At 37.5% G+C, this 23,429-nt stretch overlaps 1 protein-coding gene across 9 annotated transcripts in view; it reads right to left on the bottom strand.

The window, feature by feature from the left end:
* The window catches only part of DNM3 (dynamin 3), a 651,174-nt gene that overhangs the window by 358,731 nt on the left and 269,014 nt on the right, over positions 1-23,429 (bottom strand). For 8 of the 9 annotated variants that reach the window (XM_059875294.1, XM_059875295.1, XM_005216884.5 and 5 more), the window contains exons 11-12: positions 9,172-9,258; positions 4,973-5,043 (exon numbers count right to left, since the gene is read on the bottom strand). In XM_059875294.1, the coding sequence (XP_059731277.1) occupies positions 4,973-5,043; positions 9,172-9,258 (158 nt within the window). Of the gene's footprint in view, positions 1-4,947; positions 5,044-9,171; positions 9,259-23,429 lie in introns of all 9 variants that reach the window. The other variant, XM_059875296.1, reaches the window with a different exon arrangement.

The raw sequence follows: 23,429 nt of genomic DNA, 5'->3' as shown, positions 1-23,429 counted from the left end.
ATTGAAGCAAGAAGATTTTAAACAGTTGCTGAGAGTCCCAGGAATGCAACCTATCGTAAGTAGGCTTGGCGCCATCCAATCAGAAGCCAAAGGAAGAAGAAAACTACATGATATTTACTGTCCTTGAGGGATCTTTAGTGAAGTCTCAGGCTATTATGCAAGAAAACCCTACAGAAATTGGGGGCCTATAAAAGAAAGAAAACTTACCTCCTAAGACTCATTTTAAAGATGAAAAAGTTTAAAATAACAGATTTGAAAATGAAAGAGAAAAGTGCAAGTCCACTTATTTTTAAATAGTGCTTGAAACACTGGAATTTGTATCTTCTTTAAATAGATAATGACATTAATAACATTCTTGAAGTTGCTCAGTCATATGTTTCTACCTGATAACAGTCCTAGTGAGCGACCAAGCATTAAATTCCTAAATTGGCAAAGGAATCAAAAGAAGGATCTTGCTATAATCTAATACCTAAGTTTTAATTCTATAAGAGAAAGAACACTCTCATATAAGAATAGGAACTAGAGACATCATAATAATGGAGTAAGATTATCTATTAGGGACACAGAAAAAAATATAAAGGGAAAGATCACAATGGTTCTGGAATTTGGTGCCAAGGTTCACATATACTTCCTTTTGTAAAATGGTAACAGAGGCATTCCATGGGGTCAGGAAAGAGATATAATGAATGTTACCACCCATAGAATTTTCATGGTGCTCACATAACAAGAACTGAAATTTGCACACTATCATTTCAACTGTGAGAAAACAGGTGGAGAGACCTACTCAGCAGATTGAAAAACAGACCTCAGTCTGCTGCTTGTGGCATAGAGATATTATTCTAACGGTCTGTATCTGGAGCCCGTTTTTCTTAAACCACTGGACTGCATAAATCTTAGTAACTCAGAAGGCAAACTGTGCCCATGAAAAAGGAGAAGAGCAGAAGAATTTGAAAGTTCACTCCCCAAGGCATTCAGCTAACAACTTTGCTTTCTATTCAGACAACAGGATTACTGAGAAAGAGAGGAAGTGAATAAAGGAAAAATTAGAATAGCTCATTCTCTTAAATAACAAAAACTAATTATGTTGTATTAAGAAAAATAGAATGTAGGGTTTTTTGTTTTTTGTTTTTTTTTCCCAACCGGGAAGAATGACAGATTAAAATCCTTAAGTCATGAGGAAAATTAATGTTTCCTTCTGGAATACTAAACTTGTAGGTTCAGAAACTACATTACGACTGAAAAATCAAGCCTTCAGAAATCAGGAAATTCCAAAGTATGTCTACAGCAGTGCTTACTTGGACGTGTTACACATGGTACATATTTTACGGTCCATGTTTAACAAATAGCTGGGAGATGAAAAAAAAAGTTCCATATATTCAACATGGCAGAATAAATTCTATAGCAGAAAGAAGAATTGAAATGTCCTGAACACGACTCTGAGACTTAATTGTCCGTTAATCCAGTTTTAGCAATTTGTTTTCCTTTTTATTTTTTTTTTGTTAATTTTTAGAACAAAAAGTCATCCCAGTTGGAAAAAAAAACTGCATGTGTAAAATACTCTGGACATCACCATCCTATAAATCTTGAGGGGTGGTCCTCCTCTTTTGGCAAATCTCTAAAAATCTCATGAAATTAATGTTTGTTTTCCTCAACTCCAGACGTTAATTTTCTATCTTCAGAACTTAAAAATACTTACATTATTGTCTTCAAATATGGCTTGACTTTTCTTCCTTCATGGAAACAGCATTCCTGCCAACTTTAAAATTTATAGCTACAACCATATTTTTTTAATTTTTAAAAGCACACACACACAAAAATACCATAATCCCTCAAAGTGATTTTGAAATGAACATTTCTTCATCGTCATAATTATCCCATGTCACACTGAAATGTACTCCAACTTGGCATTCAAAAGGAAAGAACATTTACCTCTGAGTCCCAGTGCAAAATATTACATTTGGAGATAACATCAGCAACTAAAAAATCTTTTAGTGGCAATCATAATCCAGTCATTAAAATGTCATGATGAAGTAAAATTGTGCATCTTGTAGAACAAAATCCCTCCATGTGCATATATATGTGTATAAATGTGTATGTATGGCACTTTCCCAATTTTACAGACTACACCACAGTTTTCAAAAGTACTTTCACATAATTTCTGACAATCCTGAAAGGTATATAACACAGGGATTTTTTTTTTTTTATTATTCCATTTGATAGAGCAATAAACTGAGATACAGAGAGGCTAAGTGACTTGCCAAAACCCAAACCTTATCAGCAGCAAATCCTGGAAAAAGAATTCAGACCACTGACTCCCAGACTAGCCCTTCAAACAGAAGTTTAGGTGTTCAGTTTAAAGTAGATGAGAAATGTGCATTGTTGGGTTTCTAAAGCAGTTTGAACAATGCTTCGTTTTAGTCCCCCAATATCATAAAAGTTCATAATCTATCTCATTGCTGGAAAAATGGGGCTGTTAACTGGATTAGAGAGAGACTGCATCAAAAGTCTGTGCTTGAAGTATTTTCATTTGCAAAATTACATACCTTTGAAAACCTAATATAATAATTTAGTTCAACAGCTTCTGAGGTAGAAAATATTAAAATTTACTGGAGAATATAAACTCTGAACATTTATCTTTAAAAATAAGTACTAGAGGGGAAAACACTTCAAGGGGAACATAGGGGTGAAATTTAAATTGTGCTGGTTACAAAAATGTGTTCAAAATTTGAATCTTTCCAAACTGGTTATGATTTTTTTCTATCTCTTGTCCTTAAGTTGCGATAACCACCACAGAACAGCACTGCGATATCCTTTTCACTTTTAAGTTATGGTGTCGAGTTTATATCTACATCTGCTACATTTTTATAAGAAGCCAACTGGCATTTGTAACCAATAAAAAATCAACATGAAAGGCAGCATTCCTGTTATTTCGAATGACTCAAGGATTTCTTTTTCTTTGAAATTCCTCAAAGAAGCAAGTGAGAATGTGTCAGTTTAAATTTTTACATGCATTTCTCTGTATTTTTCAATTATTAAGCAACCTCTAAAAGACAATTTTTTTTCTTTTGCTCTTATTCCCCACCACCACTGAAGCAATTAGAGTAGAGCCTGGGCATAGGCCACAAGGAGTTCACTGACTATGCAGAAAATCACGTAGAAAGTCTTGGGTCCCCATTCCGGGCCTAGGGACAAGAAGGCACATCAGAGTCTAGGTTTCTTCCCACTGGTCATTTTGCAGAAGGAAATGAGCAATTCAGACGGTGAGAGCTAGAAGGGCTAGAAGACAAGGGAGCAGGTCTGTGTGATATGTCTGTAGAATAAATACCTATTTAGAAGCTGGAGTGGACAGTTGTCCAAAGGAACACATTAATCACTGTGTTCTAACAACTTTACACTAAGTCACAGACAGAAAACAGTTTTAAAAAACTTGCTTGATGGACATGAGTTTGAGTAAACTCTGGGAGTTGGTGATGGACAGGGAGGCCTGGAGTACTGCGATTCATGGGGTTGCAAAGAGTCAGACACGACTGAGTGATTGAACTGAAATGAATTGAATTGAATGTACCAAAAACAAAAATTAGTGTACCAGACACTAGTAATAACTACACTACTGGTTAGGCCAAGTCTACAATGAGACAATTTTCTGTTGAATAATTGTGCCCTTCCTTTCTAAAACATGTCTATAAATTCCTTAGGCCATAGTTTAGTTTAGATCACATGACCTAAATATCTGTTTCCTCAAAGTCAAATGTAAAACTAGGTCAGTCTAGCTTTACATTTTCTTGCGTTTTATTTTTTCATTTGTCCCTGTTCTTGAATACACAGTACAAGTAACAGTACATAGGTCTCTTTGTTTTTTATATAAATTATATTTTATATAAAGTTGGAATCACTCACATGCCATTAGCATATTTTAGAGTTGGAATCAAAATTCTTTGAAAGCAATTAGAAAACTGATTCCACTGAAGTGCAGAAAAAAATGGTAAATTTAGGGTCTTGAAAATGTCACACAATAACCAGCCAACCTTGAATAATTAAGAAAAATGTTTACCTGACAATATCTGTGAATACAGCAATAGAATATTGGCATATAATGCAGTACATGTATAATAGAATGGCAATAAATAGACAAGCTTATATAAAGTATACAGACAAGAGAACATTCATCCAAAAAACAGAGTCGGACACGACTGAAGTGACTTAGCAGCAGCAGCAGCAACAGCAAGTTCACAAAAGGCAGTTTTAAAAAATAAGCCTCTATATTCTGATTTGTGTGTGTGTGTGTGTGTGTGTGTGTGTGTGTGTGTGTGTGTATGCTATGTTGCTCAGTCATGTCCAACTCTTTGCGACCCCATGGACTGTAGCCTGCCAGGCTCCTCTGTCCACAGGATTTTCCTGGCAAGAATACTGGAGTAGATTGCCATTTCCTCCTCCAGGGGATCTTCCCAACCCAGGAATCAAACCTGCATCTCCTGAGTCTCCTGCAATGGCAGACAGATTTTTTACCACTGAGCTACCTTGCAAGTCCCATATTCTGACTTCAGTTCAGTTCAGTTCAGTGGCTCAGTCGTGTCCAACTCTTTGCAGATGTCCAAATAGCATGTATATTGTGAACCATGCTTGATATTTCAAATTTATGTGAGAAATTATTCCCAAACTGATTTTAAATGTGCATCTGTTACTGCTTATCTATGGGGGCTCAAGTACAAACTGCAGATCATCATCCAAAAACAAGGAGTATCGGAGCTACATATGATTTCACATGCTGCGCAATAAAGAAGTCAGCTCCGTTAGCCAGAGAACAAGACCCCAAGGCCATGAGGCTCGGACCTCCTCAGTAGGTTGACTCAGAGTTAATCCTGACACAGAATGTACTCTTGAAAGATGATAAGGTTGTAGGAGAAATTCATAATGTATATTTGAGACAAACCAGCAGGAGAAACGTACATGACAATCAAGGATTTTCACGTACTTTGCAAAGCCAATGAAATCTTCATGGTTGGTGTTGATGTAGGAGACTTGGATGTCGATCAACAGCAGCACCTATAAGTCAAAGAAAATCACTTTAGTAAAAACCCATCTTAAATATTCTCAAACACTAAATTCAGTAATTGTCTACAAATTATCTTTATTCAATTTTAAAAGGATGTTTTGGTTAGAATGAAAAGTGGCATTAATTTTTTTCATTACACTCTCATAATTTTTACTCTAAATTCAAAAACAAAAACTCTATGTGAAACATCTGAGTCACACTTGAAGACAACAGCATTATAGTTTATAGGCATGTACTCTTTGCCAGTTTAACACAGAACCTAGAATTATTCTATGCCCCTAAAATGTAGGCATAACATTCAAAAGGACATATGTATAAAAAGACACATGGCAAAAAGGCTACAAGGAGCTGCTCAGAGCACTCTGTTCCTGCAGACACTACACATTAGCCACAGAATAGCAACATCATCTCTTGTTTCTCCTCTCCTCTCCTAACTCTTTAAGCTCCCTCTAGGCGAGCAGGAGAAGTATCCTATCAACCAACTCAAAAAGGCAATATCCAAATAAATAGAAAACCTCCTTAAGATCAATAGGCTTCACTGAAGGTGATTTCTGAGTGCATCAAAGCACCATGATAACAGTTCACTGGCAAAGTCTATGTAATGCTCCCCAGTAGGTGCTTCATCAGGATAGCCTTCTCTGATCCTTGCCCAAGACCTGGTTGGATCATGCTATTTACTCTCATATAATCTATATATCATGGCTATATTTTTATTTATTATACCCTATACTCTTCTTTGAGCTGTTTACCACAAATGTGATTATTTATTTATATTTTGTTTGATGTTTTGCTTCCCTCCAAGACAGTCAGCTCCATGGAGGCAGAGATTATACTTATCTTGTTCATCACTTATCTGCAGAATCTAGCATGATACACATAACACATGCCTGATAAATAGTTTTGGCTGTAAATTCCATAACTCTCTACCAGCCTTGAAGAACAGTTTACTTTAAAGGGAGCAATTTATTCCCATATAGTTAATACCTGGCCAAGTATTTTTGTTTCTCACTCATTACCCAATGCTCTGGTCTCTGCTTTTATGGCTAATTTCAGTTGGTCATCTGACCAAATATTATGGTGAACCCCAAGGGCCCTACCAAAAAAGAGTAAATGAATCACCCCAAACCATCCCCACTACCAACATAAAGTTTATACCCAGGTACTATTGGGTCAACAATATCATACTTGTATGAAAATTTTCATAGCATCATATAGTTTTGTTTCTTCTCTTAATGAAGAAAACTGAAGAGTTAGGAGGGGTGATAGTTATGAGATTATCTGTGACACTGCCACTATTCTCCCTACAATAAAGCCAGATTCTATTAAATTTTATACCCCCAAATCCATTTGCCAGGAGTCTGGATCAATAAACCATAATATTTAAGCACAAATAAATTGTCACCATAAACAGAAAAATATCTACATAATTCTCAGTATCGCCAAAGGCTGTCATGAGTATCTTGGCCGTTCATGCACATTCACTTGGATTGCAGCACAGGGGAAAAGTGGAAGAAAAATCGCAACTATGGCTATTCTCATTCATATTCCTGGAAACTGGGAGTCTGTGTTCATCCTAGGAAAAGAGCCAGGTCGCATGTGGGGGATGGAAAGGAAAATAGGACATTTTTTTCTCCTTCTTTTCACTCTCTCAGAGTTTCTCACTGCCTTTCTCACCCACAGCTATTGAATATTTAGTTGAAGAAAAGTAAAACCACTCCTGGTAGCAGTAATCACCCACAAAGTCAGTCATTTCAACATGCATTTAGATGTATGGGAGCACCTGGAATAACAGGCACACATAGAAGTTCCAAAAAACCCTCTGTTTCAGAAAAAAGTTCACAGATAGATTTATGGTTTTTCATAATTTTAATTCTCAAGAATTTTTCCCCAAGAAGTTTCCAGAGCAGAAGTTGGTAATAATTCCATTTTTTGAGAAAACTGCAAGAATACCTCGGAGCAGTTCTCGTACAGAGGCCTAAGGAAATGGCTCACTCTCTGACCAATATGGCCTCAAGCAGCATAAAGTTCGAACTCAAATGTGAAATCTATGCAAACTGACATGTTCACATTACCAAAAACATGAACGTTTTTTCTACGCCACAGATGTCTTTATTACTTGTAGCAAACACCAGCTTCTTCAGGTGGTTAACTGTCAGACCAGGCCACGTGGGACAGTCACTTAGAAGGGAGATGCTCACTCCCTCCCTTAACTCTACTTGGGGAATGAATTAATCACTCCATCAAAGGTAGATGGGAGAAAGTCTATCTAAAAATTAGGGGAAAAAATGATTTCTCATGTCTACTGTGTGTCATAGCTCTTTAGGAATAACAACAAGAACAACTTAATGAAGAACTAAGAACCTTATCTGGAGTACTTTATTTCATGTTCACAAAATGCCTATGAGTTAACTACCATTATTATTCACTTCCAGATGAGGAGACTCAACTGCAAATAACTTGTTCATTTACACAGAAAGTAAAATGATAGAGCTTGGATTCGAACTCAGGCAGTCTGAACCCAGAGCCCACAGTCTTCATGACAATAAGTTTGTCATTTCAGTACAACAAATCTCTGAAACATGAAACATCAAGAAGTTAACAACTGATTTAGATATAAACACAAAAGATAATTAAGATAATAATTGTACTACTTTTTCCTTGGTATTTTTTTTTACATTGGATCCCTAAGAGTTAAGTAAAATGTATTATCATTTGAATTGCATTGAATAAATACAAATTAAAATGGTTATCTTATTTACTTAAGGTCAGGAGTACAGCTGATACCAGAATTTGTTTCTCGGTCCAACAGTAGGCGTGACATCAGGTATGCAGGGGAACTCCTGGTCTAGGGTCGTATATCCTGAGGACCCAGGCTAGTTTTTACTGACTCATGAGTTAATATTGAATTGTTTATCTCCACTAAGTCACAAAGCCTATTTCTTCAACTTTTGATCTAGGCATGTTGCATATCTCTCTCTCCCCATGGTTTGTGTCTACCTCTCTCTTCTATTCTGCCTTCCTCCTTTTATCCAGTTCTTTCTCTCCTCCTTTCCAACTCACTCCAGAACCACAAAATCCCAGAATTCTAACTTGCAGAGAACTTCAGAGATCATATTGACCAGCATTTCAACATTATACATGAGAAAACAACAGTCCCAAGAAGTGATTTGCTCAAGAACATGTTATTCTCTGGTGAACACATGCCTAGAGGCCAGTGTCCTCTCCACACTGTCACACTTGCAGCTGTGTCCTGGAATTGAAGAGCATCTGAAAACCTTTTTGCTTCCCTTTATAAAATGTTATAAGTAACTAAGAAAACATTTACCTAAATTTAAGAAGCTTCTATTATTTTCATGTAGTACTTTTTTAATGAATTATCCTCACCTGAAAATAATCTTTCATTCATAGAGCTAGCCAAGATTCAAAGACAATTTCAAGGTCACTCTTTACCAACCATATGTATAAATAGTTACAAAACAGAAATGCTTAAAACATTATATCCTTAATGTTTTAAATTATTTAAATATTTAAATAATTATTTTAAATTTTTATAACTAATTTAAATATCCTTAAACATTTTTATTTTTTTAGTCATAGGTTCCATGGATAAGCTGATGAATAGCTTTATCCAGTCTCTTCAAGCAAAAAAATAAATAAATAAAAGCACTAAACATTTTGCAAAACGTTTTAGGAATTTATGAATATTTTGGTGTCCATCTGTGCCCATTAAAAGTTAAGACATCCTATCTCAAAGAAAAAATCTGGTATGTTTCTGGATTAGTGGTTTTCAAAGTGGAGGGTGTATTAATACATGCCTAGGGTATACATGATGATTCATAGAGCATTGAGGAAAAAATTATGGAAGTCCTATTACTGTGTTTTAAATGTTATCTTTCTAAAGTCTTTATATATGTTTATATTTTTAACATATACATAAGCTGTTATTATAGCAACACATGTATAATATTCATAAATAAAAATAAACATATGTGGTGGTGTTCTCAGTTCTTTTTTTTTCCATTCAAGGATACGCCAACTCTTGGAGACCACCAAACAACCTTGGAGAGACCTTCCACTTCCCACAAGGATCCTGCCCACCAGGGAAGGTCTCTCCTCACCTGGTCCTTTGTCTTCCCTTCTCGCTCACGAATGTGGTTAGCAACAATCCTTTCCGTTTCCTCACAGAGTCTGGGGAAGTTTGCCAGCTATCAAGAGAAACAGATCTCAGTGTTAATACTCAAATATTTATACTGCCAAAAAAGAAACAGATAAGTTATGTTATATTCCAGAAGACATGCATTACCGTTCTGTAAGCAGAAGTGAAATAGCCTAAAGAAGAATGGCAGAGTGACAGAAGAGATTTCACAAACTACAAACAGAAGTAACTATATTATCTGAGATAAAACACTTTAAAACCAGCAGAGCAATTCCCTACAAAGAAAACAGAAACCCAGATAGCATCCAGCACTCTGCTATACAGAGTTAGCACTTAATAAAGTTCAAAGATGAAGAAGACAGAAATGAGGATGAAAAGGACGATAATGACTAACATTTATAGAGTGCTTACCACGGTCCAGCACTGCTTGAATTACCTCATTCAAAAATGCACAATAGTCATAAAAGATAGATCTGATTATTAACCTCATTTTATAGAGGAGGAAAGCAAAGCCCAGAGAGGTTAAATAACTTGCCCAAGACTATACAGTTCAAAATCAGTGGGTCCTGAATTCCAACCCAAGGACATTAGAGTTCATGGTCATGTCCATAACTCTTTGAGGATGATTCATTCCATGAACCAGAGAGATCATTTTTTAAAAAATTCTCCCCTAACATATGGGCTTTTATGTACATATTTTTGGCAAAACTATAAAATAATACATGTCAATCACTTATCCCATATAAATTATTCAGGTAATTGTCCAAAATTTAGTTTGCAAAAGTGAATGAATGAATTATAGTTGTTCTCAGTGTAAGGAGGAAGAAGAAAAGGATGATACAAGGATGTTCAAGGAAGCCTAATCTAAAAAGAGGATGTAGTCAGGTAAAGTTGTGTGGGAATGGTTGTGGGAAGAATGGAGCTTGCCAAGCACAGGAACGTGTATAAGGTGCTGGAGGACAGGGACAATGAGTGGTCAAAGAAGTAAAGGAAGTTCAGCGCAGAGAGCAAGGGTGTGGTCTTCAGAGAAAAGTGGGCAAACTCATGGCTTATGACAAGCAAACTTTAATTCCATTTATATTAAAAAGCACTTGCAAATTAGTAAGATAACACTAATACCTTACATAAAAAAAGGCAAAAAAAAATGACTTAATTTAAAAAGAAATTTAATGGTCATTAAGTAGGGAGAAATATCACACTGTACAAACATAGTAATGCAAAGAGAGATAATAACCATTATGTTGTCAAATTGCTATAAGTATTTTTATAAGACAATGCATGTGAAGGTATATTAAAACTAGCACAGTTTAAACTTGCTGAAGGGATGTCAATGAGAATAATCTTTCTGTTAAGCAATTTGGCAATATGTATCAACAATCTTAGACACATACAGGCATCAGCCTAATTATTTCATGAGATTCTAAAATAATAAGGAAATTCATCATAGCATTACTTGGAAAAGCAACAATAAGACAAATAAACATAATTTTATAAACCACCTAGGTAACCAATGACGTTAAATAAATTAAGGTAAGTCTACTAATGGGATGTAATAAGCCATTCCAAATAATATCTAATATTTGATTTTTAATACTAATTTATAATATCTAATAACATGATAAAGTATCTAAAATAGATATTGGATGAAGGAAAAAAAATCAGGCTACTAAATACATAATCTGATTACACACAAGTATACATAAACCCACATACACACACACACACATACACACACACAGTCAAAGGCCATCATATATCCTTCAAGGGTATAGCCCAAGACCATAAAAATTCCTAAATTCTTGAGTAATAAACACTATAGCACATAATATTTCCCCTAACTTGTAAGCTAGGTCTCCCTGAAATGTGACTGCTCCATGGTCACTGGTGTCGCTGCGCACATGGATTTTTCAGCATGCATGATGTACACCAGTGCCTTGGCAAGATAGCAAACTGCACTACTTCGTGGAACCATCATGATCACAAATCACATATAAATGAGTCTGTGCACAGAAAAGAATCTACACAAATATCAATACTACAAAACATTAATAGTAACAACCTCTTTGAATGATGGGCTTAGGCATAATTTTAATTTTTTTCTGCATACATCTCTGCATTTTCCAATTTTTTCTACAGTAACATAAGGTACTTTTATAAAACATCATTAGAGCATAGAAACCTGGCTGCCTGTTCAACTCAAATTTTACAGCCTAGTGTCTTTTTATGAGATCACCAGAAACCACTACCCCTTACTGAGACTCCTAGCTGAATCCTGAGATATGTGCTCATTTAAGGGCTTATTTCATGGATAACTTCAAGATACAAATGCAGCTTCCATTCTGAGTTCTGGAAATATTCTTCGAGGCAAGTTCATCTCATAGTATCATCCTTTATACTCTGAGAACATTGCAAATTATTTTTTATGTGACCTATAAAAAGTTTCTAAGTATGGAAGGGATAGCTGATGAATGTTTGTCCTTCTCCTTGACTAACGAGAACCTAGGTGGTACATGCAGCACTAACCAGTAGTCTGCACTAGACCATCAGAGCAATTGCTCCTCCTCTTCACTCAGACATCATCCCAGGCTAACAGTGCACACTTGTTTTGATGATAGCCACACTAACAGAGAACCACACTCCTGCAAATGAGTGACTGCAAAAGCAATAGTGGTCTACTGAGTAGGGATGGAAGGCCTATAACAATATTTAGAAAAATGGATTATAGCAGATTATTTCTAAAACACCAAAGAGTGGCAATATAAATATTTATTCAGAAACTAAATACTTGATAGACAAATAACCCCAGGCTCATATGCTCATATGTCAAGGAAAGGCCAAAATGACAAGAGTATCTCATGAAGTAGAAACAACTAAGAACCCTCCAATCTACTGCCCTTGGCAGAGGGCTGAGTTTTTTGTGTGTCTCCTGATCTTTCCAAGCTCAATTTCACCAAGAAAGGAACCCGCCAGAGCCATATTTTTATGTATATAATTGAGATGTGTTCTGTGTGTTAGTTACTCAGTCATGTCCAACTCTTTGTGACCCCATGGACTGTAGCCCACCAGGCTTCTCTGTCCATGCAATTCTCCAGGCAAGAATACTGGAGTGGATTCCTATTCCCTTCACCAGAGGAACTTTCCAACCGAGGGATAGAACCCTGGTCTCCTGTATTGCAGGCAGACTCTTTACCGTTTGAGCTACAGGGAAGTCTAAATTGAGTAACTGAGATAACTGGAAGTAAATGAGTCTAAATTCTAAGTGGAACAAAAAGGAAAGAGAACACAGTAGAAGAACTGCCCTCATGGAGGCAAAGGAGAAATATTGAGGGAGACAGTAATCAGTGAAAGATCTAGGCATTACTGAAAGGCAGTAATGAAGTTAGTATGGTTTCTCACTGCTTGATCTTAAAAGGTCTGTAGGGGTGTAAAAAGGTTGCTGCTGCTGCTAAGTCACTTCAGTAGTGTCCGACTCTGTGCGACCCCATAGATGGCAGCCCACCAGGCTCTGCTGTCCCTGGGATTCTCCAGGCAAGAACACTGGAGTGGGTTGCCATTTCCTTCTCCAATGCATGAAAGTGAAAAGTGAAAGTGAAGTCGCTCAGTCATGTCCAACTCTTCAGGAGCACAAAAATCAAAATGATGACTTTAATTGCTGGCCCTCAAATGTAATAGTCCAGTTCTGATTCTTCATGATACATACAGAAAGAAGGCCAAAAAAAATGTCCTACTGACATTCGAAATGACTTTCTGCCACTCATTAGCTCATTTAACAGGGTCCCTTTCACTTTTCACTGCTCAGTTTGCCTGACTCTACTTAGCTTCAACAGATACTCAACTGATCACTCACTTCAATCCCTCACTGCTCTTCAATATCTCTTACTGAAGATGCAATCAGTTTTCTCAAATGTTTGTCATTATAATTTTCAATCTCTTTTGCTCTGGATGTTGAATTAAAAGCTTACCACTGTAAGAACACATTTGTCAGTCAAAATTTTAATCACGTATTCCAAAATAATATTAACCTAGAAATCACCATCATTAGATTTTTATTCTTTTATTAATTACTTAAATATTCTGCAAACTGATTTATACAGGATCAAGGAATTAAGGCTTTGCTATTGGATATAATGATTTTATATTCTTAAATTTATTTCACAGTCATTCACTTAAACATTTACTGGGCACACGCAAAAGGCAGCTCTATGCTCAGTTTATGTCAAAGCACCTGATCTTAAAAACCACACAGTTTTGAGTGGCAGATTGATTGTACAGATAATTGTCATACAAGAGAAAGATCTCAGAAAAAGCAAGGAGAAACACAAAGTAGTTAGAGGCTAAATCTGCTCTGAGAAGGCCTCAGAAGACTTGATGCTTAAACAATGATAATAAAGCTTCCAGACAAAGCTGAACAACTGTTAAATGATAAATTGCTTCTAAATAGCTTATGTTGAAATTATGTTGCATATTTTTAAATAATAATGAAGATTCAATGGAGCAATAATACAACATATATGTATTTAGGAACCAAAATTTTAAATATATGATTCTAAGAGAAAATTTTAATTCTGTTTTCATTTTAATTTTAATTATGTGCAGAACTTCACATGTTCTGAGACAAAGTATTATAGTACCATCATTTTTTATATACAAAAACATATTTTAATAAAATCCAATGTTTTAAGTATTATTTAGGATAATGTTTAATTATTTTGATGAAACATCAATGTAAAAATTTAATTTTAATCATGGACCACATTTTTCCCTAGAAGAAAAAAAAATCACTTGAAAGACATTTCTATAAATAAAAATAAATCATAAGCTTATAAAGTGTATTAACCATTGATTTATCAGATCATGAGAGCCATGCTATTAGGTTTCTCCTGGATCAGATACAAGGTCAGGCAAGATTTCTATACCTTCAAGAGTAACTAGTTCAGTGCCTTAAGCAAAGACTCAGGTTATTAGGTAACCATGTGTTCACAGTTGCATACAAAACATAAATGAGAAAATAAACTAAAAATAGAATAAAATTTCTTTTATGTGCATGACCTGAGTTGATTGATTTGGCTGACCTAAAGTTATGGGCTCTGTTTTGATCAAAATGCTATAAATCATACAGTGTTGGCCATGTACTACAAACTGAGTAGCAATAATGATTTTACTGCTTATGAAAAGTGAAAGAGAAAAAGTGTTAGTTGCTCAGTCATGTCCAACTCTTTGCAATCCTATGGAATGTAGCCTGCCAGGCTCATAAAAGCTTACAATAGTTTCATTCTATTTATGTGAATTAAAATCTGCCCCCAAAACCCTTAGTGATTTTTAATTTGTATGTAGCATAATATTGGCTTTATTCAGGAGATGAGAGAATACTTATTTGGGCACAACACATTTGTTATGTAAAAAGGAAAAACAGAAGTATTCACATTTACAAAAGTGATCAAAGATGAGGAGAAACTGTAGTACAAACAGGTCAAGAAACTGCACAAGGGTAAATTTATTGATGATTTGATATTTTAGGGGTGGACTTACGAGAAGTCTAGGAAGATCTAAGTAAAGCTGGTAAAAAGGGAAAGGGCCAGAGTCCATCCAGGTGGCCTTGGGTAAAGCAGTCAGAAAGAAATGCTGTTAGCCCTCCTTCTCTCTCCAAGTGGGCAAACCCCAAACCTCAAGTATTTTCTACAAATAATGGAAGAAATGGTGGGGTCTGTGAAAGAAGAACATATGTAGTAAGTTGGTATGTTCTCTTTCATGTTTCTGACCTTATCATTTCTTCTAAACAAAGGAATGAAGAGAATGCTAGTGTTATTTAGCAGATGCTAAGGAGTTAAAAGAGCTTCCCTTGTGGCTCAGTGGTAAAGAATCTGCTGGCCAATGCAAGAGACAAGGGTTCGATCCCTGGGTCGGAAAGATGCCCTGGAGAAGCAATTGGCAGCCCACTCCAGTATTCTTGCCTGGAAAATCCCAAGGACAGAGGAGCCTGGCAGACTACAGTCCATGAGGTCACAAAAGAGTCGGACACAACTTGGCAACTAAACAACAGTAACAAAGGAATAGAAGCAAAAAGTCCAGCCTTGAGTGAAAGAAAGCTGAAAGATAGTCAGAAGAGCCATTGTCTCATTAAGTTATTCAGAAAACATCTGAATAGAACTGCAGAGTGGGGTTAGTGCTGGGTCAAAAAAATATCTGAAGACAATAACCAGGTTTTCATCATCACTTCACATTTATTTCTGATAGACATTATTGACTGGTTAAAATGGAACAAGAAAAATCATACTGAAGGCAAGAGGAAAAGCAGGGGCCAGGGTAAATTATAAATTAAGAATTAATTGCAAAGATCATGAGTCTTTTAATGAATTGTGAAATTAAAAGGTGAGATTCCTATCTCTTGACTTTTAGCCAAGTCCCAGGACTGAATTTCATATGTGCATGCATGCTCAATCGCTAGGTTGTGTCCAACTCTACGGACTATAGCCCGCCAGGCTCCTCTGTCCATGGGGTTTTCCAGGCAAGAATATGGAGTGGGTTGCCATTTCCTCCTCCAGGGAATGTTCCTGACCCAAGGATCCAATCCATCTCTCCTGCATTGGCAGATGGATTCTTTACCACTGATCCAATGAATTTTGAATAAAACTCAATAAATGACTCAAATTTTAATGCACAGCCTGATCTGAAATCTGAGCACCGTGCTCCATTACATGGGCATCTGGCTGTATGCAAAGCAAGTGTTTGACTGGACAGCCAACCATTAGAAGAGGTGAAATGTTAAGTCTTTATGTAAAGATTGAAAACCAGAGCAGATCCACCGAGACCTAAAAAAAAAATCCTATTTGAGCATGATGTTTTGCAGCTCTTCTCCTTCCTCCTACAAGCTTTCATGGAAGGTACTCAAGTGACTACTTTAGCCAAAATGATAATTGCCTACCAAGTCAGTGAGACATGAGTCTGTATTCAATTATTGATTCCATAATTATTGAAAACCTGGTGTGTAGGGGTTATTACTAGAGTGATGAGCTTAACAAACTAAGTCCCTACTTTCAGGGAGCTTACACTCTACTTTCCAAGCTCCATGTCCCTTTACTGTCCAACAACAAAAACAAAAGACGTATATAGTATAATTTATGTGATCATATGTGCTGCAAAGAAGTTTGCTAAGTAGATGAGTGTGTGTATGTGTTCAAAGGGAAGCATGTGCAGTTGTAGGTAGAAAAGTCAGAAGAAGACTCTGAGCACATGGCATTTGAGCAGAGACCTGAAAGAAGTGAGGATGTGACCCATGCGGGAATCTTGAGGCAGAGTATTTCCAACACTGGGAATGAGAAATGCAAAGGCCCTGCCACCACATCTCCTTGATCTGTTGAAGAAACAAGGAAACCAGTGTAGCTGGAGTGGACTGTGGGGAGGGAGATGGGAGGAGTTTAGAAATGAAAAGGAGCAAGATCATGCAGGGTCTTGAAAGTCATCGTTAGGTCTTCGGATTCACTCGCTTAGTTATGTGTATTCAGAATCAGATATTTACTTACCTAACATTCTACAAAACTCAGCATTTCTTCTCACAGAACTTTATAATGAAAAATATTTCCCAGTATTTCTAATAACCAGCTAGCATATCTTTTTTATTTCTTTGAAAAGCTTTTTTCTAAGCAGAGGAAAAAAAATCAATTAATTGGTATGATGGTGATCCAAGAATGCGGCTTCCCAAGAGGCCAATAAATGGCACAGTTGCTAAACTGTGGTTAAAAAAAACAAGCTGTTCCTCTCAGTGCTTCCTGCAAAGAAGCTCAAGACCCTGCAATGATGCACTGGAGAAGAGGAGGTAGAGAAAAGCAGCTGAAAGATGATGCCCACCAGAGAAATTCCAAAGTTGAGATGTCCCTGGAATGAAGCCAAATAGCTCATAAAACTCAAAGGTCCCTGTCCTGTCCTCCAGTGTCCCAGAGACAACAGTGAGAACATATCCAAGAAATAGTTGCACTCCCCCAGTTTAGCTTTGTGCTTTGTTATGTGAATATGCATAAATTCCATGTTTTTCAATGATGTTTATTTATGTGGCTTAAGAAAAATAAAGTTAAATATTTTACACATAAGAAATTCAACATGAGGAATTGTAAATGAAAACACTGTTTTAAGATTATAAATATATATGCATGTATGTGTAATGGGTTGGCCAAAAAGTTTGTTTGGGTTTTTCCATACCATCTTACAGAATATATATATATCCACAATACAGTGAGAGTAACTATACATTTCAGATTGCCTGGAGCAGTCTTGGTTTACTCATATTATTCAAGTGGAAGTACTGACAGTTCCCCTTTCAATCTCAAAAACGTCCTATGTTGGCCAATAAATTATATGGTCATTTATTTATGGGTTGTGCTCAAAAAGGGTCAAGTAAATTAAGGTGTGGCATACTCAACTTTAATTAGGATTATTTTGCTTTACAAATGACTTTAATTAGACCAGTTTCAAAGTAAAAAAAGTTTAAGGTAGACAAAATAAGGCCAAAAATCAAGAACATTAAATCAAGGAGTAAGGAAAAGAATAGATTGAAAGAAAGCCTGTCCAGATTTTTATCATTTTAAAAGGGTTAGCTAAAGGTTGCAAGATGGCAAAGTAGAAAGACATGCACTTACTCCTTATTATAAAAACACCAAAATCACAACTAACTGCTGAACAACCATTCACCAAAAAAAGAAAGAATGCTGGAACCTGTCAAAAAGATACCCTACATCCAAAGACAAAGAAGCCACAGGAGATGGTAGAAGGGCACAATCATGATAAAATCAAATCCCAGACCCACCAGGTAGGCGACACATAAACTGGAAAATAATTACACTACAAAAGTTCTCCCACAGGAGTGAAAGTCCTGAGGCCCACATCAGGATTCCCAGGCTGGAGATCTGGCAACAAGAGGAGGCCCCAGAGAATGTGGCTTTGAAGGCAAACAGGGTTGGATCACAGGGGTTCCATAGGACTGGAAGAAACATAAACTTCACTCTTAGAGGGTACACACAAGTGTGCACCAGGAGCCAGAGAAAAAGCAGTGACCTTTTAAGAGAATGGGCCAGACCTTCCTGCTAGTACTGGAGATGAAGGGGGTTTGGCTCACTGTAGGGATAAAGACACTGGCAGAAGCAGTTCTGGTGAGTACTCATTGATGTGAGCCCTCCAGGAAGCCACCATTTCCTCCCTAAGACCTGGCCCTGCTCAATGGCCTGTAGGCTCCAGTGCCAGGATGCCTCAGGCCAAATTATCAACCAGGCAGGAACACAGACCCCACTTATCTGCAGATAGGCTACTTAAAGTCTTCCTGAGCACAGCCCTGCCCACCAGAGGGAAAAGACACAGTTCCACCCACCAGCGGGCAGAAACCAGTCACAATTGGCAGGAAGCCTGCACAAACCTCTTAGATAGCCTCATCCACCAGAGAGCAGACAGGAGAAGCAAGAAGAACTAAAATCTTGAAGCCTGTGGAACAGAAACCACAATCACAGAAAGTTATACAAAATGAGACAGCAGAGGAATATGTCCCAGATGAAGGAACAAGATAAAACCCCAGAAGAACAACTAAGTGAAGTGGAGATAGCAAAAAGAATTCAGAATAATGATAGTGAAGATGATCCAAGATCTGGGAACAAGAATGGGGGGAGGGATAGATTGGGAGTTTAGGATCAACATTTACACACTGCTATGACCAACCTAGATAGCATATTAAAAAGCAGAGACATCACTTTGCCAACAAAGGTCCATCTAGTCAAGGCTATGGTTTTTCCAGTGGTCATGTATGGATGTGAGAGTTGGACTGTGAAGAAAGCTGAGCACTGAAGAATTGATGCTTTTGAACTGTGGTGTTGGAGAAGACTCTTGAGAGTCCCTTGGACTGCAAGGAGATCCAACCAGTCCATTCTGAAGGAGATCAGCCCTGGGTGTTCTTTGGAGGGAATGATGCTAAAGCTGAAACTCCAATACTTTGGCCATCTCATGAGAAGAGTTGACTCATTGGAAAAGACTCTGATGCTGGGACAGATTGGGGGCAGGAGGAGAAGGGGATGACAGAGGATGAGATGGCGGGATGGCATCACTGACTCGATGGACATGAGTTTGAGTAGGCTCCGGGAGTTGGTGATGGACAGGGAGGCCTGGCGTGCTGCCATTCATGGGATTGCAAAGAGTCAGACACAACTGAGCGACTGAACTGAACTGACTGATTTAAAATAGATAATCAACAAGGACCTATTGTATACCACAGGGAACTCTGCTCAAAGTTCTGTAATAACCAAAATGGGATAATAATTTGAAAAAGAATAGATACATGTATATGTATAACTCAATCACTTTGCTGTACACCTGAAACTAACACATTTTTAATCAACTATACTCCAATATAAAATAAAATTTTTTTTAATGTGACTTTTAATTTTTTTTAAAAGTGACTTTAAAAAAAAGTTTTTTTAAAGAATATTTTAGTTAACCCAGAATAAAATATTCTTTTTAAACCAAGTACAGATTTATTTAGCATCAGGATAACTTTAGAATATCTAAATTATTAATAATAATTCATAGAATATCTCTTATGTATGGTTAATCATTGTATTAGGTGTCAAGGATAAGAAGACAAAAGACAGCTCTTTTTAAAAGGAGCTTATCATCAGCAACAGGAGGCATTCACCTAAACAAATAAATTCCTAATTGCAATGCAGTATCATAATTGCTATGACAGAAGTAAACACACGGTGACAATTAGAGCACTAAGAAGGGAGTGAAGATGGAGACCAAGAAAGGGTTCACAGAAGCTTTTCAGGAAAAATGATGATTGAGCTGTATCTTAAGGACACTTTCTAAACAAACAAAATCATATATGCAAATATTAAAGGCAGGAAAAATTTTTGTGAATAAAAAAAGATCACTTAGAATGGCTGAAGCAAGCAAAAAGTGACAACAGATGTAGCTGGAGAAGTATTCGGGGATCAAATGGTGAAACTAAAAACAACCATAAATGATTTGAATTTTCTTAAGATATAAGGAGCCATTAAATAATTTTGAAGGAACAGGCAAAAAATATGTGCACATATATTTTTTTAGTTGTTCTGAGATCTTTTTTGGTGTTTTGTTTGTGCATGTTTTAGAAAGGCCATTTTCACAACAGTGAGGAGGATGAATTTGAAGATGACCAGATTAGAAGTAATAAGATCAGTTAGGAGGTCACTGGAGTAATTTATTTATTTATTTATTTGGGTGGGGGGACCTGTTTAGGACATTAAGTAAGAAGAGGAGGCAGTTGCAGTAGACTGTAGAGTAGACCATTTTGGTTAAGAAGCTTGAACCAGCAGTATAACTTTGGGAATCAACAATGTTTTAAGTGGTAGCTGAAGTATGGGAGATATCATCTGTAGAAAGGAAAAGAGAAGAGAAGAAAACCAGAAGCAAATTCTGGGGACCCTGGTGGTTAGAGGCAGGCAAAAGTGGATAAAGTCTTGAAGGAGATGGAGGAAGAATCATGAGAAACATGAAAGAGAATCCAAGAGAGGTGTCATCTTCAAAAAAAGAGTAGAATACAACTGAAAATAAGAGTGCCCATTCAATTTGGTAATCGAGTCTCTGGTTAACTTTTGTCATAACTATTCCAATAGAATGGTGGGTTGAAGCCAAACTTCAGAGGGCTAAGGAGTTAAATGGAGATAGAAAGATATAGAAGCATAAACTACTTTTTTTTTTTTTTTTTACCAAGAATGTTGGCCATGAAAAAAGGACAGTAATAGAGCAGAAGACAGGTTTTTGTTACTTATAAGTCAGAAGAGACATAAATATATTTACACATTGACTTATTTTTAAATGTGATGAAGAGGGTGATGATTCAGGAAACCAAGAAATCCAAAGAGTAAGTTCCTTAAGGAGGTGAGAGTACAAGTAGAAACCCAGCCTTGGTCAGGATTATCACCATGACAGAGAAAAGGAGAGGAAGAAGAGGCATGATTGGGAATACACATAGGTTTGGGGGCAAGAAATTAATGTTCCCATGTATAGCCTCTATTTTCTCTGTGAAATCATTATTGAAAGTGATAAGCAAAATATCTTAAAAAGAGTGCTAAAAGTTTAACATCACTATTGTGGCAAACACGGCAAGTCACTAACAAATGAAATGCTGAAGACAATGGCTATATTATGTGGCACTAATCCACACAGATACACAACTACCTTCAAGCTCATCACCAACCTGGGGGAAAGGGAAATAAAAGACAAATAAATTTGACCACCCTTAGTGTTTCAACAGATGGCAAAGTTAATCCAAAAGGAATTAATGTGTGCTTAGTCACTCAGTCGTGTCTGACTCTTTGCGACCCCGTGGACTGTAGCCCACCAGGCTCCTCTGTCCATAGGAATTCTCCAGGCAAGAATACTGGAGTGGGTTGCCATGTCCTCCTCCAGGGGATCTTCCCAACCCAGGGATCAAACCCAGGTCTCCCACATGGCAGGCGGATTCTTTACCATCCTGAGCCACCAGGGAAGCCCAAAAGGTAAATGCACTGCTTCTTAATGTATTGCCTCTCAGCTCCAAATTCATGCTTCTTGCCCTCTCTGTGAAAATAATCCTGGGCCCTTAAAGTATTTTTTCATTGCTCACTGGCCCCATGAGAGGTTTTATCAGGAAAGTCAGAGCCTGGAGAGACACTGCTGGAGGAAAAGACAGGCTGAAGCAGCCCACTTCAGTACAAGGCAGTCACAGCCCCCCGGTAGAGCTGCCCTCACCTTGAACAGTTTGCATAAGTGTCTCCAGGGAGAATCCTCCCCATGGTTACCTTTTCCTTCCCAGCATGTTCCAGAGGGCAGATTTCCAGCAAATTCTGCAGCATAACACTACTTTTCTGCCACATCTAGGTCCTCTTCAAGAAGTCCCAGTCTTAGCTCTGGGCAGGGTCCCTCTTTCCTGGGTGTTCCCCTAAAGGTAGCACCTTAGTAACTGCTCCTTATAGCTTCTACTCCTATCTTCAGTCATTCTTTTAACTTCTTTTTTGAAAATTAATTACTTAATTTATTTTTGGTTGTTGCACTAGGTCTTCTTTGCTGTGTGCAGGCTTTCTCTAGTGGTGGTGAGTGGGGACTACTCTTTTATGGTGCACAGGCTTCCTATTTCAATAGCTTCTCTGTGGAGCACAGTCTCTAGGCACATGGGCTTCAGTAGTTGTGGGCTTAGATGCCCCACAGCATGTGGAATCTTCCCAGACTGGGGATCGAACCCATGTCCCCTGCATTGTCAGGCAGATTCTTAACCACTGGACCACCAGGGAAGTCCTCTCTTATCTTCTTACTAGCCAATTCCTCACTACTTTAAGCCCCTGTTACAGTTCATACTTTTTTATAGTAACTGTTTCCTGTTCAAATTGCTGTGTGGTTTCTCTCTCCTGATTGAATGTAGACTGATACAGTGGTCAGGAAATACAGTAAAATCAGGAGACAGGTAGCTTTAAAAAAAAAAAAAAAAAACAGAAGCCAGAGGTCTGAAGGTCTCTTTGAACTTAAAGACTGCTTTTAGGGAGAGTAAAGGAGTGAGAGAACTAACTGAAAGGGTGGGAGCCTGAGGCATAATTTTAGGTGTAGAAAAGAACCCCTCTTCCTACTCCTCAGCACCCTTCACACCTCACTCATAAAGTAGAAACCCACCAACATTTCTTCCCTCTTGAGAAAGAATTATGGGAGATGCCCTTGTCATTTTCTCCACCTGTGAGCACCTGAGTTGTGTCAGCCCACAGCTCTCTGCTGCATGGGGCAGGTGCACTGTGTCACTGCTTAAACTGGCCCTTGCTGGAGAGGCCCATAGGTGTGAGGTTAGCTGAAATATGCTGTGCAGTCTCTGGGTGCACATGTCTCTCCCCCGCTGTGGGCTCTGAGGTTTACCCCCAGAAGAGAAGGCTCCCACTGCAGCAGCAAATCCCAGCTATGCTTTCCAAACTAGATTTATCTGCAGCAAGGTGGATCCTAAATTTCAATTCTCCTTTAAGGTTTTCTACTAATTTTCCAACTAATTGAAAGCCAAAAAGAGAGTAATCAGTGTTTTGAAAACCCTAGATTTAGAATTTGAGATTTCTGAAGAATCTATTGGTAGAACATTTGTCCACCATGACAAGGACAGAAAGAGGTCACAGGAGTGGGATGCTAGGGTGGAATGAATGGAGGATTACTGGAATCATAGGTCTCTAAGAACAGCAGCTACTGGGTGTTGAACAT

The sequence above is a fragment of the Bos taurus genome, chromosome 16 (genome assembly GCF_002263795.3).
Source record: "Bos taurus isolate L1 Dominette 01449 registration number 42190680 breed Hereford chromosome 16, ARS-UCD2.0, whole genome shotgun sequence".
Taxonomy (NCBI): Eukaryota; Metazoa; Chordata; class Mammalia; order Artiodactyla; family Bovidae; genus Bos; species Bos taurus.
Note: the sequence above shows the minus strand (reverse complement) of the source record. Positions and strands in the feature narration are given on the sequence as shown.